The sequence below is a fragment of the Odocoileus virginianus genome, chromosome 6, assembly GCF_023699985.2.
Source record: "Odocoileus virginianus isolate 20LAN1187 ecotype Illinois chromosome 6, Ovbor_1.2, whole genome shotgun sequence".
Lineage (NCBI taxonomy): Eukaryota > Metazoa > Chordata > Mammalia > Artiodactyla > Cervidae > Odocoileus > Odocoileus virginianus.
The window spans coordinates 7,705,181-7,721,272 of NC_069679.1; the positions used below are offsets into that span (position 1 = coordinate 7,705,181).

The 16,092-nt window shown below is 42.8% G+C and overlaps 1 protein-coding gene across 8 annotated transcripts in view; it reads left to right on the plus strand.

The window, feature by feature from the left end:
• IQCH (IQ motif containing H) overlaps positions 1 to 16,092 on the plus strand; it is a 225,769-nt gene that overhangs the window by 159,415 nt on the left and 50,262 nt on the right. For all 8 annotated transcript variants that reach the window (XM_070468684.1, XM_070468685.1, XM_070468686.1 and 5 more), the window contains 2 exons: positions 3,331 to 3,451; positions 8,486 to 8,772. In XM_070468684.1, coding sequence (XP_070324785.1) covers positions 3,331 to 3,451; positions 8,486 to 8,772 — 408 coding nt within the window. The remainder of the gene's footprint in view (positions 1 to 3,330; positions 3,452 to 8,485; positions 8,773 to 16,092) is intronic.

The following is a 16,092-nucleotide window of genomic DNA, read 5'->3' on the forward strand; positions in this document are numbered from 1 at the left end:
AGAAGAGGGAGTGGAAGAAGGAAGGCAGAGGAAAGAGACTCAGCCAGGGCAGTTTGGGGCAAGGATAGAAAACAAGAAGGGAGGCTGCTTTAGGAATTGGAGGTCAGGTCACAGAGGGCCTTTGTGTGTGGTACTGAGGAGTTTTGACTTAAGTGGATAGGGATCCAGTTTTGAGACTTAGGCTCCCCTCATAGCTCAGTTGGTAGAGAATCCGCCTGCAATGCAGGAGACCCCGGTTTGATTCCTGGGTCGGGAAGATCCCCTGGAGAAGGGATAGGCTACCACTGCAGTATTCTTGGGCTTCCCTTGTGGCTCAGCTGGTAAAGAATCCGCCTGCAATGCAGGACACCTGGGTTGGATCCCTGGGTTAGGAAGATCCCCGGGAGAAGGTAAAGGTTACCCACTTCAGTATCCTGTCCTGGAGAATTCCATACAGTGTATAGCCCCATGGGGTCACAAAGAGTCGGACATGGCTGAGCGACTTTCACTTTCACTTTTGAGACAGGTAGGAAAGCTTTCATCTCTTCCTTGTCTCCCCTCCATCTCCAGGCTCCCCCCACCACAGCACGCAAACACTTTTTCCCTTAGTTAAGTTAGATCTGACATCCTCTAGTTTTTTTCCTCAATTTTTTTTATTGTGATAAAATAACCATAGCATAAAATTTACCATCTTAAGCATTTTTAAGCCTACAGTTCAGTGGTATTAAATACATTCACAGTGTTGTGTAACCATCACCACCACCCAGCTCCAGAGCTCTTTTTGTCTTAAAAAACCAAACCTCCATACCCATTAAACACTAACTCCCCACTCCCTGTCCCCCTGACAACCACCATCCCACTGACAGTCTCAGTGATTTCAGCAACTCTAAGTACCTGCCATTTCTTGCATGAATGAATGAAGAAGTGAATTATTTCTCTTGGGTTGACTTGATGTGATAGCAGAGAGCAGATCTCTGGGTAGATGATTCAACACCTTTAATCAGGGAAGGACAAAAAGTAGGTCTCCACTGTCCTGGTAGAGGGCCTGCCCCGCATGGGTTCCTTCCTTGACACTCAGTTTCATAAGCAGAGTGGGAACCCACAGCCGTGTTTCATTGTCCCACCTTTGGGGCACTGCATGCATCACAGACGGTTGGTCTTTTTCGATCGCATAGAGTCGTTTTAAGAGAGACAATTATAAAGTAAGAAGAAAGATGGGTTTGGAGGACAATGCTCAGAGAAGGAAACAAGAGGCGGTCCAGGTTGTTGGAACTGCACATTTTGCATGCTTGCTTATGATTTAAATGCAGGGCCTGGGGAAGATGAGGTTATTAATGTACAGTAGAGGGCAGAGAAAACATCAGTTGTGCAGGATACGAAGTGCTCGGCTTTGACGGCAGTTTCCCTGCCTCTGCCTCCTGAGGCAGGGCCTCGAGGTGTGAGCCGGCTTCCCCAGCCCCTCTTAACGTCCCGACTGTGCAGAGAGCCGTCCTGAGTGAGGGTGAGCAGCGGCACTCTCCCTTCCTCGTGGCGCTTTGGTTTTGTATGTCAAGCACTTACTAAACTGACTGAGGAGAGTCTCCCACCAGGATTTTCTAGATATTTCAGACATTATTCAGGTTACTGGGACCCGCCCAGAGTGTACGCTCAGATATTTGTCTTCCATTGTAGATTTTCAGAGGGCACTCAACCCAGAATGAGCCAGATGTTCCAAGGAGCTGAGGGGAGGGGGAAGGACAATCACTTTTTAATGGCGCAGAAATTGAAAATAAATGGCTATACAGATTATTTCTAAGATTCCGTCCCACCCCACTCACCAAAGCTGATTCTTTTCTGATTCTTCCAAGTAACTGATGTTCCCTCACAGATTAGAAATTTCCCCAGCAACCCAGAACAAGCCTGCGTTTTTCTTGTCAGTGTCTCCCGTTTTGAATATGAATCCTGCCTATCAGATGTTTGGTGCCTAAAGCTGCTCTTTTGGCAGAAATGAAATCTGAAGAGGTGGCTTTTATCTAAAAAATTTTAGTTAGTCTAAGACTTTGCAAAAAAACTGTCCTCACAAACCAAGTCTCTTTATGTCAGAAACCCCGGTTTTTTATTCATTAGAGGGTTTCCTACTGTTTTCACCTTGGGGTGGGGGCCAACCTCACCTCACCTCTAGTCAGATGAGGCTGTGACCTAACGCGGAACATCAGGTGATTGAGAACCACACCCTCCCCACCTCACCCTCCCAACCTGAACCTGACCTCCTGAAATCCCACCTCACCCTTCCGACCTGACCTCATGAAATCCCACCTCTACGGCGTCAGCCGTGGTTTCAGGCTTTGATCCCACAGTTACATGGAGGTCCCCCAACTAGGGGGAAAGGGCACGGCTTAAAGAGATAAAGGTGACCAAGAAAGACCCTGCCAACTCCATGATCTCTCTCAGCTCTGTTAGCGTTATAAGATAAAAAAACATTTCCTTTTGTGTAAAATACTGTTTTCCATTCTCTTCCAGACTGTGTGTGTCTTTAGTTCTGAAGTGAGTCTCTAGAAGGCAGCATATATATGGGTTACTCTTTTAGAGTCTATGGGCTTTCCTGGTGACTCAGATGGTAAAGAATCCACCTGCAATGTGGGAGAGCTGGGTTAGATCTCTGGCTTGGGAAGATCCCCTGGAGGAGGGCATGGCAACCCACTCCAGCATTCTTGCCTGGAGAATCCCCACGGACAGAGGAGCTTGGCAGACTACAGTCCATGAGGTCACAAAGAGTTGGACATGACTGAGCGAGGTGGGGAGGGAGGTCGGGTCCTACTATATAGCACAGGGAACTATATTCAACATCCTGTGATAAATCATAATGGAAACAAATATAAAAAGATATAAAACCAAGTCAATTTGCTGCACAGAAGAAATTAACACATTGTAAACCAACTATACTTCAATAAAAAAAAATTTTAATAAAAAAAATTCCAGTCTGAAGAACCTGAGGGAGAAGGTAGTGAACCCTCCCTTTTACACAATGAGAAACTGAGGCCCAGAGTGAGGAGGCGTGGTGTCTGAGGACATGCCATTGGTCAGGCTGCTGTGGGTCTGAAACTGGGTTTACCTGACACCCAGGCAGAAGGCTGCCTTTTGGAGACAACAGGCATGATTAGTGGCAATATTTTGGAGCCAAATCACTTTGAGGTATGAAAACTGAAATGGCTGGGAAAAATAAGAGAAAATTTTCAAAATGGCTTTCTGACTCTGGGTAAACAGTAACCACATTTTTTTTGCCTGTTGGAGGCCTGGTTTTTAATCACTCCACAAGCAGTTTTCATTTCTGTAGTAAAATTGCTTGTGGTTCTATTTAATTTGTTTCTGCAGGAGCCAGCTTTGGTGAAGATCTCTGAGGAGCTGGCGGGCATTTTAGCACAGCACGCACAGCCAGTCAATGAGAAACGGTTCCCAACATGGAGGAAATTCCTGCAAACATTTCTCAGTCAAGGTAAATAAGACTGTAAAGCTTCTATTGAGGTTTGGTCTGCACAACCTTGAATTCTAGTTTTGGGTCAACCTGGGGCCAGTGTGAATACCTAGAAACTCTTGCATTGGTTTAGAAAAGTGCTCTCCCAAGCAGATTTTTTCTTTGAAACTTTGCCTATTTATCTTGCACTTAGCCTCTTAAGTAAACAGGAACTGAGTATGCCAGGCATGCAGTGCATAGCTCGAGATTCTGACTGTATTTTTGCATCACAGACTTCTGAGAAGTAGGCTTTGGAATCAGACGACCTCAGTTTGGATCTCATCCTTGACCTTGAGCAAGGTTCTTAAACCCTTGGAGGCCCAGTTTTCTCACCTACTTACAGGGTTGTTGGCAGGATTCAATGAAATACATATATGAAGGTTTCTACCAGGGAGCCTGACTCAAAATAAGTCTTCAAGAAATGTTAGTTTCTCCTTCCATTTTCTAGGAGAGAAGAAATGGTCTCACTTCCAGTTCTGAAGTTAGACCTTGTAAATAAGAACTCGCTATAGTCTTGGAGCCGAGAGTGACTTTGGGGCTCTAAAATCACTGCAGATGGTGACTGCTGCCATGAAATTAAAAGACACTCCTTGGAAGAAAAGCTATGACCAACCTAGACAGCATATTTAAAAAGCAGAGACATTACTTTACCAACAAAGGTCCATCTAGACAAAGCTATGGTTTTTCCAGTAGTCATGTATGGATGTGAGAGTTGGACTATAAAGAAAGCTGAGCACCAAAGAATTGATGCTTTTGAACTGTGGTGTTGGAGAAGACTCTTGAAAGTCTCTTGGACTGCAAGGAGATCCAACCGGTCCATCCTAAAGGAAATCAGTCCTGAATATTCCTTAGAAGGACTGATGCTGAAGCTGAAACTCCAATACTTTGGCCACCTGATGTGAAAAACCGACTCACTGGAAAAGACCCTGATGCTGGGAAAGATTGAAGGCGCGAAGAGAAGGGGTCGACAGAGGATGAGACGGTTGGATGGCATCACTGATGCGATGGACATGAGTTTACGTAGTCTCCAGGAGTTGGTGATGGACAGGGACGCCTGGCGTGCTGTAGTCCATGGGGTCACAAAGAGTCAGATACAAGTGAGTGACTGAACTGACTGATAGTCCTGGAGCGGAGCTCCCTGACTTCTCAGTTTTCCAACGATGTTAGGAGGTCAGTGGATGAGGGAATGAATGGAACAGTTGCGGAGGTCCTGTGGGAGCGCTGCAACACACTGGCCCTCACTCTTTAGGAGGTAACAGTATAAGGTGGGTATTCTTATATGCTTACCCACATGCATGATAAGAGAAGGCTAGGATACAGACCACAGAAGCTATCTTTCCACTCTGTTCACTACTGTCAAATGATAATATGTAACATAAATATATAAAAATATCATAATAATAGGGCTTCCCAGGTGACATTAGTGGTAAGAACCTGCCTGCCAGTGCAGGAGATCTGAGAGACATGGGTTTCGATCCCTGGGTTGGGAAGATCCCCTAGAAGAGGGCACAGCTACCCACTCCAGTATTCTTGCCTGGAGAATCCCATGGACAGGGGAGCCTGGCGGGCGACAGTCCATAGTGCACGGAGCAGGACACAAACTGAAGCAACATAGCATGCATGCACGCACATCATAATAATATCAGATGATAACAGCAGCAGCGGCAACCACCCAATGGCGAGAACAGCACAGTGAAAACAACATAATAAGCACAGTCTGTGCTTACCATGAGCTAGACTCGCCTTGTGGCGTGTGAGGCGAGTGAGTTCTTAGTTCCCTGACTAGGGATCGAACCCATGCCCCTTGCAATGGAAGCATGGAGTCTTCACCACTAGATCACCAGGGAAGTCCTTAGACTCTATTCTAAGCACACCAATATTGATTTCTTTAATCCTCATAACAGCCCTATGAGGTGGGGACCATCATCACCCTCCCGCCAGAGAGAAGGAAACTGAGGTACAAAAGATTGAGTAACTCTCCTCGAATCACTCTGTGAATACTTAACAGAGCAATAAAAGGCTACCCCTGTGCTCCTCCAGGAGTCTTGGCCAGAGACAACAGGTACATTCACCAAGAAATACCTCTTAGCTTGGAATATGAGATCGTATAGAAAAAGAAAGACCTATTGGGTGTTGGAATACACTGCAAGGCAGAGTGGGGTGGAAGGGCATAGTAAACACACTGTTCATGAATTATTTAGATCGGACGGCCCACAATCTAACAAGAATGCTGAGAAAGGATTCTTCACTGGCGCAGGGAGAAGCAGAGGGCAGTTATACTGTACAATCTCTAGTGTCCTCTCAAATATAAATTTGGGTGATTCTACAAATTTCCACATAAACCCACTACCAGAAAAGTAAAACTAAAAGAGTCAACCCCAAAAAATAAATAAATAGAAGAGTCAGCCCTGTGCATAAGTGGGAGAAAATAAAGTAGGTAGGTACACCAGCTGGCTTGCCTGGTGGCTCAGACAGTGAAAACTCTGCCTGCAACGACGGAGACCGCAGTTCAATCCCTGGGTTGAGAAGATCCCCAGGAGAAGGGAATGGCAACCCACTCCAGTATTCTTGCCTGGAGAATCCCATGGACAGAGGAACTTGACAGGCTACAGTCCATAGGGGTCTCAAAGAGTGAGACCTAACACTCTCTGAGCGACGAACACTTTCACAACAAAAAATGGTTAAGAATAAAGGATGTTTTTCAAGTTATGAGGGGAAGACTCTGAAGATCTCAGATCCATGATAGGATCCATTACATGATAGGATGTTAGAAAGTTTCCAGATCTTCTAAGGTCAGCCTGCAAACCTTCCTCTAGCCTATTTATTTTCATGTGAGCTTTGTAGATTAGAAAGGGTTTTCCCAGCCGCTGTCTCATATGGGCTGTACAACCACAAGCTTAGGCTTTGCCTCAGCCTCTGTCATTTCTATCCTTTCTTCCTCTAGTTCAGCCGTGTTGTAAGCACAATACTTATTTATAGGAGGAAGAACAAGCTTTATTGAGACACTTTGATAGTCAAAGAAACAGGCTTGACACTAGGAAGTGACTAGGACAAAACCACAAAACAAGTGCATGGTGAGTGGGGACGCGGTTAGAGCCCACAATTTTAGCACGTCTCAGAAATCTGGTTCTGGGGAGTCACATGTGTTCAAACCTATTCCCAGCTCTGAGCCCAGAGCCTCCAGCAGGCCCTGCATAAAATGATTACTGGCTGAGCGAGGCTGCCCACCCAGGTTTCCTGACCCTAAGGGCGCCATCTCCTGCCATCTTCCCTGTTGCCTGTTTCATTTCATTTCTACTCTCTGAAGTGTGCTTATAGTCGCAAAATGTGCTATAGATTTGATTTCTACATTGTCAAAGCATTATATCAAAGGCAATACGTTTTTAAAAAGGGGGGGATTAATTACTTCGAAAGGAAAAAAATAAACACTGAAAAGACTGTGGTCCTAATACTGAGATGACAATACAGATAAGCTACTTTGAAGTAAAATAACCTTGTACCTATAAAGGACAACCTGTTTTCATTGGAGCATAATCTTTCAAAATGTAGGTGATAATGAAAGCCACAAAGTTTTCTGAATCAGAGACTCAATAGGTTTTTGCTTGTTTTTGTGCATTGTGTTATTATTGTTTTGTTACTTTTACCTTGCTAAATCTTCAGCAAGTATTTAGGTACAGCACACACTAGAAAATTTCATTTAAAGAAAAGCATATCTCAAACCAACCAAGAAGATGAATTAGCTTTCCTTCTGAAACTCAGTTTTCTTTAGGACCAGCTTCAACCACATTTATAGACATTTAAGGAAAGAGCCTTTTGTATAAAGTAACAGATAGCTGCATTTGCGACATTTTTAAATCTCAGGATTTAACCATATATGCTGTTCAAAGCCTGTGAGCATAGGTCACCTCCCAGCAAATTCCCAAAATACACGTCAAGTTTATCTTAATACTGTTGGGCTCCAGAGGCTGCCTTGTCTAGGAATACTTTTAAATTATGTTATCTAATTCTTCACAAATAATATTCAGTTTTTTTCTATAAAAGGGAAATATACAGTAAGATTTACAGGTTAGGCCTAAAGACAGAAGATAGGGCCATGTAAATTTTGTGGGCAGGCTTCCCAGGTGGTGCAGTGGTAAAGAATCTGCCTGCCAATACAGGGGATGCAGGTTTGACCACTGGGTTGGGAAGATCCCTTGGAGTAAGAAATAGCAGCCCCACTCCAGTATTCTTGCCTGGAGAATCCCATGGACAGAGGAGCCTGGCGGGCTCCAGTCCATGTGACTGCAGAGTCGATTTAGTTTAGCATCTAAACAACAAATTTGTTGCAATGAACATGAAATTTGCCTCTGCGACTTTGGTTATTCAGAGTAGAAGGTGAAATAAGATAAATTATAAAGCTCCCATTATCAGCATGGAGCAAGCTTACCTGTTTCTCAAGAATGGCAGCATTTTCTGGCTCCATATTTTAAAACAAACCAGCTATATATAGGAGTCCTTTGGCTGACATAATGGTCAGTGTCCTTTTATGTCTGATAAAAGCCCTAACCTGTCAGAACTTGAAAAAGCAGTGAAGCCGAACAGGAAGCACAGTGGTCCTCAAGGTGCAAACTGTGGCCTGTGGGCAGTTAATTCCCCCTGAGGGGTTTGCTATAGACCTCAGGTTCATCATTTATAATGAATGGGCATAGGCTTGATGATCTTTACAGTGTCTTCCTAGTTAGGATCAAAACCACCACTCATTGAGTCCAGCTACACACCAAGCATTGGACTAAATACTATAGATCACGAAAATTCACAACAGTCTGCTGAGATAGGTCTTATTATGCCGATTTTAGAAAGGACGGAAAAGAAATTTATAGAATTGAAGCTACTTGCCCAAAGTCTCACAAGACATAGCAGATGCAGGCTCTGAGCCTGAGTCCCTCTGCCAAAGCCTGGGTTTTTTCCTCTTGGTCTATTAATGGGCACAGTCCACGTGGGTGTGTCCTTGTACCCACTCCATGCGTTTCCCCCCAGGAGGCGTGATTGAAGCGTACCCACCTTCAGAGAGTGTTACCAACGTGACGGTGGACATGCTGATAGAACCCAATGGAGAAATCAGGCTGCTGTCAACAGGAGACCAGTTTCATGCTGAAGGCCCATTCATCTCCTCTGGGACCACCATGCCTCAGACCTCAGTGGACCCCCAAGTCCTCAGTTCTTTGTGCCTTCAAATTGGAAAGGCTTGTAAGATGAAAAACGTGATTGGTCACTTTTCCATAGACCTGGTAACTTTTATTGATCCAAGCACCATGGAGCAGCAGGTGAGTCGACGTGATGCCATGTGAAATACTGAAATATGTAAAGACTCCAGTACCATCCATGCTCATCCCACAGGGACTGTGAGGGAGCCTCCAAGATTCGCTGCTCTTCTGATGAGCTGATTGTATATGGTCCATGCTAGTTCGGGTGAGATCATACTTTAAGGCTGTAAAGATGGGACCAGTGTCCAAAGCGAACAAGCAAAGGGTTCGTTGCCCAATGGGCACAGCAGCCAATGCTATGGCACAGCTTTTGAGAAAAGATTTTATTTCGAGGTCAGCTGGCAAGGAGACAGGAGGTATGGTTCACATCTGCATCTTCCCTGATCTGGGGTTTGGTCAGGCTTTTAGGGTAAGAGCGTTGGTACAGGGCAGGTTTTCACTGAAAGGCTTTGGGACTCAGCCATTCATAATGAGGTGTGGTGAAGGGGACTTGAGCACGGCAGACCCATTGCTTCAGAAAGGACTCCGGCAATCAGGCTCCGGTCTTGTCCCAGTCCTTTGATTCTGTGGAAGGAGAAACTTTGCTTTTGGGTGTTGTCTGAGGTCAAAATTTTCTCCTCTGTGCTTATTTTGGCTGTATGACTTATGGTTTTGTTCTCTTGTCTCTGAAAAACAGCTCAGTTTCTTGTTAGAAGCAGCATAGGTCCAGTTTCAGGCTGGTTCTGCCAATACCCCAGGGTCTCTTCATTCAGTACAGCTGGAGTTTAAATCGCTGCAACTTATGCTGATGGGGTCTGAGTGCTGCCCACTAATGCTCTGTCTGTATCTTATCATGAGACTATTCCATGCCATCCAGGGAGGGAAACTTTCTAGAATCTGTTCTTAAATAGAGAGTCAATCACTAGAAAAGAGGAAAGAGTTCTTATTTCTGTTCCTTTTTCTTATCAGTAGTTCACCAGCAACTTATGTGGTCAATTTTTTCTTCTTAAAAATGTATTGGAAAATATGCATAAATGTAAGAAGGCCTAAACACTAATATAATGAACCACGACCACCTCCAGTCCTGTGTACTCCTTGCCAGTCCCCCTCACATGGCCCTTCCTCCTCCAAGAGGTATCCATCATCTTGTAATTGGGACTTATATTCCTTTCTATATCTTTATGCTTTCTAGTGCACATGAATGTTATTCATCCAGGTTCATCTGCCTGACATGCATCAAGCCAAAATGCTGAAATACTGATGTCAGCAAAAAAAAAGGGGGGTCTATTCACAAGGCAGCCAAGCAAGGAGAACAGAGAACAAGTCTCAAACCTGCCTCAAAGGGATTTATGGGATAAAGGAACAGGGTGGTCTTAGGCTTGGGAAGGATGGGAACAGGTGATTGGAAAGAGAAAAAGGTGAGGGAGTCATTCTGCACAGGAGTAACTACTGAGCAACAGGCTTCCTCATGGGAACGTGCTCAGTCCTGCCTGACTCTCTGTGGCCCCATGGACTATAGCCCTCCTGCCTCCTCCACCCTTGGAATTTTTCAGCAAGAATAGTAGAGTGAGTTGCCATCTCCTACTCCAGGGGATCTTCCTGAGTCAGGGATCGAAGTCCCTGTGTCTCTTGCGTCTCCTGCATTGGCAGGCAGACGTAGAGGGGGCATGTTAAAATGGAGCATCTGTCATTATCCAAGGGTGAATTTTTGGCCTCTGATGTCAAAAGACCACCAAGCTGACACTCAGGCTGCCCAGCTGGGGGGTCAGTGGTCCTACCCAGTGTTAACCAGCTCAGCTTGAATTAGACACAGCTGACCCCAAGTTTCTGAGAAACAGCTCAGGCAAACATATTGTTTAGGCTAAGTACGCTTGGAGGACACACACTTTTCTTTAAATAGCAACAACTAAAATGACCTTGATCAGTGAAGGCAGTTTGCAGGTGTAATGGATTTATATATTTAATATATAGCTTAATTTTGCTTGTTTTAAATTTTTTTTAGATCATAACATCCTATGTATTCTACTATAACATGCTTTTACTTATTCAATACTTCATCCATGAGATTCTGCATGTGTCCAGGTGTGCCTCTGATGTACAGTAATTCTAGATAACTTTTAACCTGTTTTGTTTTGCCCCCTTCTCCCCCTGCCCCAGAAATTATAATGTTTAAATTCACTACTACTTCACAAGACTCATTCTGCAAAATGTTCAGTTCCTCTTGCATTAGTGTCAGTGACAACTCAGTCTAAAGGATGGAATGACCTCCTGCTTTCCCTCTCCTGATACCCTCTGCCCAGCCAACGTTGTAAATAAACTTCAGTTGTTTTATTACTCTCAGTTTTACAGTTCTCCATTTCAGTCAGATGATAGTTCCAAAGCATTTTGTGTTTATGTTTTGAGCAGTAGTTTTCAGCTTGTTTAATAATCATTTTCCATTTGCCTTCCTGAACCCTCCACTGGTTTTGCATTCCTTTTTCAGGCCCACACATGGAGAGAGAAAAGGACAAATGGAAGGGCATTTGGGAATCAGCATGGGATGGAGGGAGAACAGGAACAATACCCTCTGGAAAAGAGGATTTCCCCTCCAAATGTCTGTCATGAGAAACAAAGATCAAATCTATGATCCCTGGAGCAGTAGGGAGGATGGAACTGTGCGGACAGTTGACTATGGTTTTTATTCATTCAAGTTTGATGTAGAGAGAATTGCACCCTTGGCAGTGAGAGGTATCGTCTTCGAACACAGAGCTAGTCCTGTTTCGGGGCTTACAGCCCTTCCCAGCTTCGGGGACAAAGGTCCCACCCTTCACAGGGCTGGCCCCACGTGCCTTAACATCCTTTGCTCACACCAGCTTCCCCTCTATTTCTCTTTTCCAACCCCTTACTCATCATGCTACCTCCTGCCACAGAGCTTCTCTTTACACATGCTGCCCCTCGCCTGAAATGCTCTTGCCTCTTCTAGGTAACCTTCTCATCCATCATAGTGCAACTCAAGCCACGCTTTCTTAGGGAAGCCTCCCCCAAACTTCCTGACAAAGTCAAACTCCCCTGTTTTAGATTCTCATATCATCGTGTATATCTCCTTTATACCATGTGCTTTTGTTACAACTTACAGTTACTTGCATGATTATCTGATTAAAGCTGTCTCCCCCTGTACAGCAGAAGCTCCCTGAGGAGATATATTTTATCTCTTTTTGCGTGCTGCTTAGTTCTCAGCCTACCTCTGACCTGGCACAAAGTAGGTGTTCAGTAAATTATTTATTGAATGAATGAACAATAGAGGTGTTCTAGCAGATGTTGGATGATGTTGTTGAGGCTTTTAGAGAAGAGCTCAAAAATTAATTGATGGGTGGGATAAATAAATATTTATCCAAGATTGTCTGATCTTATCATACTAATACTTTACCTTGCCTGTTAATACTTTAGTGTGCAGCCATTTGTGTAACAATTTTCAGTAGAACACTGGAAGAAGCTCTCAGTGAGCACATAGAAAGGAGTTTCTACACTAGCAAGGGATGTATGCTAACCCTCTATATGTAATAGATTATTTGAGAAATCACTGGTATCTCCTCTTGCCATTTTGCAAGTGACATCAGTTTGGAAAGCATTTTATTTTCTCTTCTAACTCAGCTGCATTGTGGTACTAGTGAAGAGATTGGCATATTAGCAATCTGTCATTTTTTTTGCCAGTCTAACAGGGGAAAAAATGACATCTTGTTTTCTTCAGTATTTCTTTCATTATTAGTGAGGACGAACATCTTTACTATGTCTCTTGGGTATTTATATATCTTGTCTTAATTGCCTTATCATATCTTTTGCCCCTTTTACATTGAACTATAATACAAATGCTGATTTGTAGAAATTCTTTGTATATGAGAAATTGCTTTCCTGGTGGCTAAGATGGTAAAGAATCCGCCTACAATGCAGGACTTGGGTTCAATCCCTGGGTTGAGAAGATCCCCTGGAGAAGGACACAGCAACCCACTTCAATATTCTTGCCTGGAGAATCACCATGGACGGAGGAGCCTGGCAGGCTACAGTCCATGGGGTTGCAAAGAGTAGGACAGGACTGAGTGACTAAGCAGAGCACACAGCACATAAGAAACTGTTATTCTTTGACTTTTATACATGTTACAAATACCTTCTCCAGGTGTCACTTGTGGCTTTTTTCCAGTCATGTTTCTCCACCATAAAATCACCATTTTTTCTTTGTAATTGATTAGTAATATTTTGTGAAAAGGTGTTTCAAGGAATAATATCTTATTCCTCATCAAATTTCCAGACAAAACTTAGTATCCACTGCCAACTTTCTCCTGGTTCAGCCACCATGATGACACTGGTAATTTTCTGTTTCAGTCATTCTTTCTATATAGATTAGCTGGAAATTTACTGCAAAGAAGAATTTTTCCTTTTCCATCTTTTATTTACATATGTAAGCATGTATGTATTAATTTTTATACCAGTTTGAACTTGTAAGTTTCTAGTCTCTTCAGTCAGTTGTATTTTGACACTTTCATCATTTTGATGCTCAAGTTGTCCCAGATTTGTCTAGTAGGAGAGTCTTTAGAGTGGTTCATTTGATGTGTCCTCATCATTCTTTGAGTGTTGTCTTACTTTCTTGCACAATGAGATGGTCCAGATTCATTTTACATTTTTTCTGACCTAGACTTAGAATCAACCCAACAGCTTTGAGTCACTTTAGAGGAGGATGATATTAAATTAAGGTCTGTGATGTTAGTGCTATCATTGCTACCGGAGTGTCATTGCTTCTGGCCTTTCTCAGTGGACAGAGCTAAGACATATATGTATTATACATGTACAATACACACACATACACAGCAAATACACACACACACACACACACACATATATATATATATATATATGCATGCATCTATGACCATTTCTGTATCTCTCAGGATATGTATTTTAAAACCATGCATTCCTGCCAATATCTCTAATTCTAATCTGACACTTCAAGATTATTCTAGACCTCTGTTTTTTCCACACTTACAAACAAATATCTCCTCCAACAGTAAGAAACCTGAGTCTTTTATCTTCAATGTATTTACTTATTTCCTCAGTCAATTTATTTATTGCTTCAATCTAACCAGTCTCCCAACTAATTCTGTTACCTTCTTCACCTGCCACATCTGTAATTGGATAATGAACCTTGTCATTTGTGCTTTAAGTTTATTTGTAATGCTCTTCATCAAACTAAAATTTCAAATAGTCAAATCTAACTCCTTTTCTAAATTACTGTGTTACCTTGAGCTTATCATTTTCTATCATCTTCAGTTTTATCAGCTATAAAATGAGATGGTTAGCTTGACTTCTGAGTTCAAAAATTATTTATTTCAATAATATTTTCATAGTGCCTTTTTATTAAAATTCTAGTAATAATAGTAAGGATCCACTTTTTAGAAACATCATAAGGAAATAAGAAAAAAACTTATATTCATATATATTAATCACATTGTTAAGGGAAGTAAAAAAACTTCAAATAGATTAAATTCTAATAATACAGAATTTGTTAAGGAAATTATGATAGATGAAAAGAATCAAGTGCTAGGAAGACAATAAAATTCAAAGTTTTGAAAAATATTTACAGGAAACTATTCATAAACAGTGGAATGGTAAAATACAGATTATATAAGAATATCTGTGGGGCTTCCCAGGTGGTCCAGTGGCTAAGACTCTGCACTTCCAATGCAGGGTTCAGTTCAGTTCAGTTCAGTCACTCAGTCATGTATGACTCTTTGTGACCCCATGAACTGCAGCATGCCAGACCTCCCTGTCCATCACCAACTCCTGGAGTTCACCCAGACTCATGTCCATTGTGTCGCCATACATCTGTCTCATCCTCTCTCATCCCCTTCTCCTCCTGCCCTCAATCTTTCCCAGCATCAGGGTCTTTTCAAATGAGTCAGCTCTTTGTATCAGGTGGCCAAAGTATTGGAGTTTCAGCTTCAACATCAGTCCTTCCAATGAACTACCAGGACTGCCAGGTTTGATCACTGGTTAGGGAGCTAGATCCCATATGCTGCAACGAAAGATCCCACATGCAGCAACTAAAGACCTGGCACAGACAAAATAAATTTTTTTTTTAAAAATAGAAAAATAGGGGCTTCCCTAGTGGCTCTGTGGTAAAGAATCCACCCACCAATGCAGGAGATTCGAGTTTGATCCCTGGTCCAGGAAGATCGCACATGCCTTAGAGCAACCAAGCCCATGTGACACAACTACTGAGCCTGTGCTCTAGAGGCCAGGAACCGCATCGTGAGCCCACGTGCCGCAACTCCTGAGGTGTGGTGCCCTTGAGCCTGTGCCCCACAACAAAAGAAGCCACTGTGGTAAGAAGCCTGTGCAACTCATTGAAGAGTAGCCCCCACTCGCTCCAACTAGAGAAAAGCCCACGCAGCAGTGAAGACCTGGTACAGCCAAAAATAAGTAAATTTTTTAAAAATAGAAAAATAAACAATATATGTAATATGATAACAATTTTATTAAAATAAAAACATTAATATATGCAGAACAAAAAGAACCTAAAGAAATATGCCAAGATGTTACAAGTCATTATTTCTCGATCAAAGAATTGAGGGTATGATAGGCAAAGTAATGACCTGGCAAAGATGCTCATGTCCTAATCCCTGAAACTGGTGAAGATTACCACACATGGTAACATGTACATGTATTAGTAATTAATTTAATAATATTGAGATAGAAAGATTATCTTGGGTTATGGAGGGGACAGTGTAATCACAAGGGTTTTGCTGACTTTGAAAATGGAGGAAGTGACCATGAGCCAAGGAATGCTGGTGGCCTCTAGAAGCTAGAAAAGGCAAGAAAACAAATACTCCTTTAGATCCTCCAGAGGGAATGAAGCCCCCCTGACACCATGACTTAAGCTCAGTGGGACTTCTCATTTTTGACCCTTTAAGTTACTAAATGTACGGCAGTTTGTTACAGCAGCAATAGGAAACTGATACAGAGGGCTTTTTCTGTTTTGCTCCTTATGCTTCTGCCTTTGCATTCTCAAAAGTAAGCATGTATTTGTAGTCAGAAAAAAAAATATGTAATGATAATTGTAAACAATGATAATTATAAAGCACATACATGATCTTACATCCACATATGTCTTGCAATCAAGGTGGGAGACAGAAAACTGAAATGACTGAATCCATCTCAAACTCTTGCTCTTTGGCCCCAGCCAGGCCTCCATAACATAACATACCATGCTGTCCTAATAAGAGCGGAGGGGACTGGGCATCAAGGAAGAATGGATAAACTCACAATGGTGCACCAAGGACAGGCCCACAGTTGTGAATCAATCCAGAAGAGAGTGGAAAATCCTACCCAGACTTGAGATGAGAATGTCCCACTCTAGGGTAGCAGAATGGA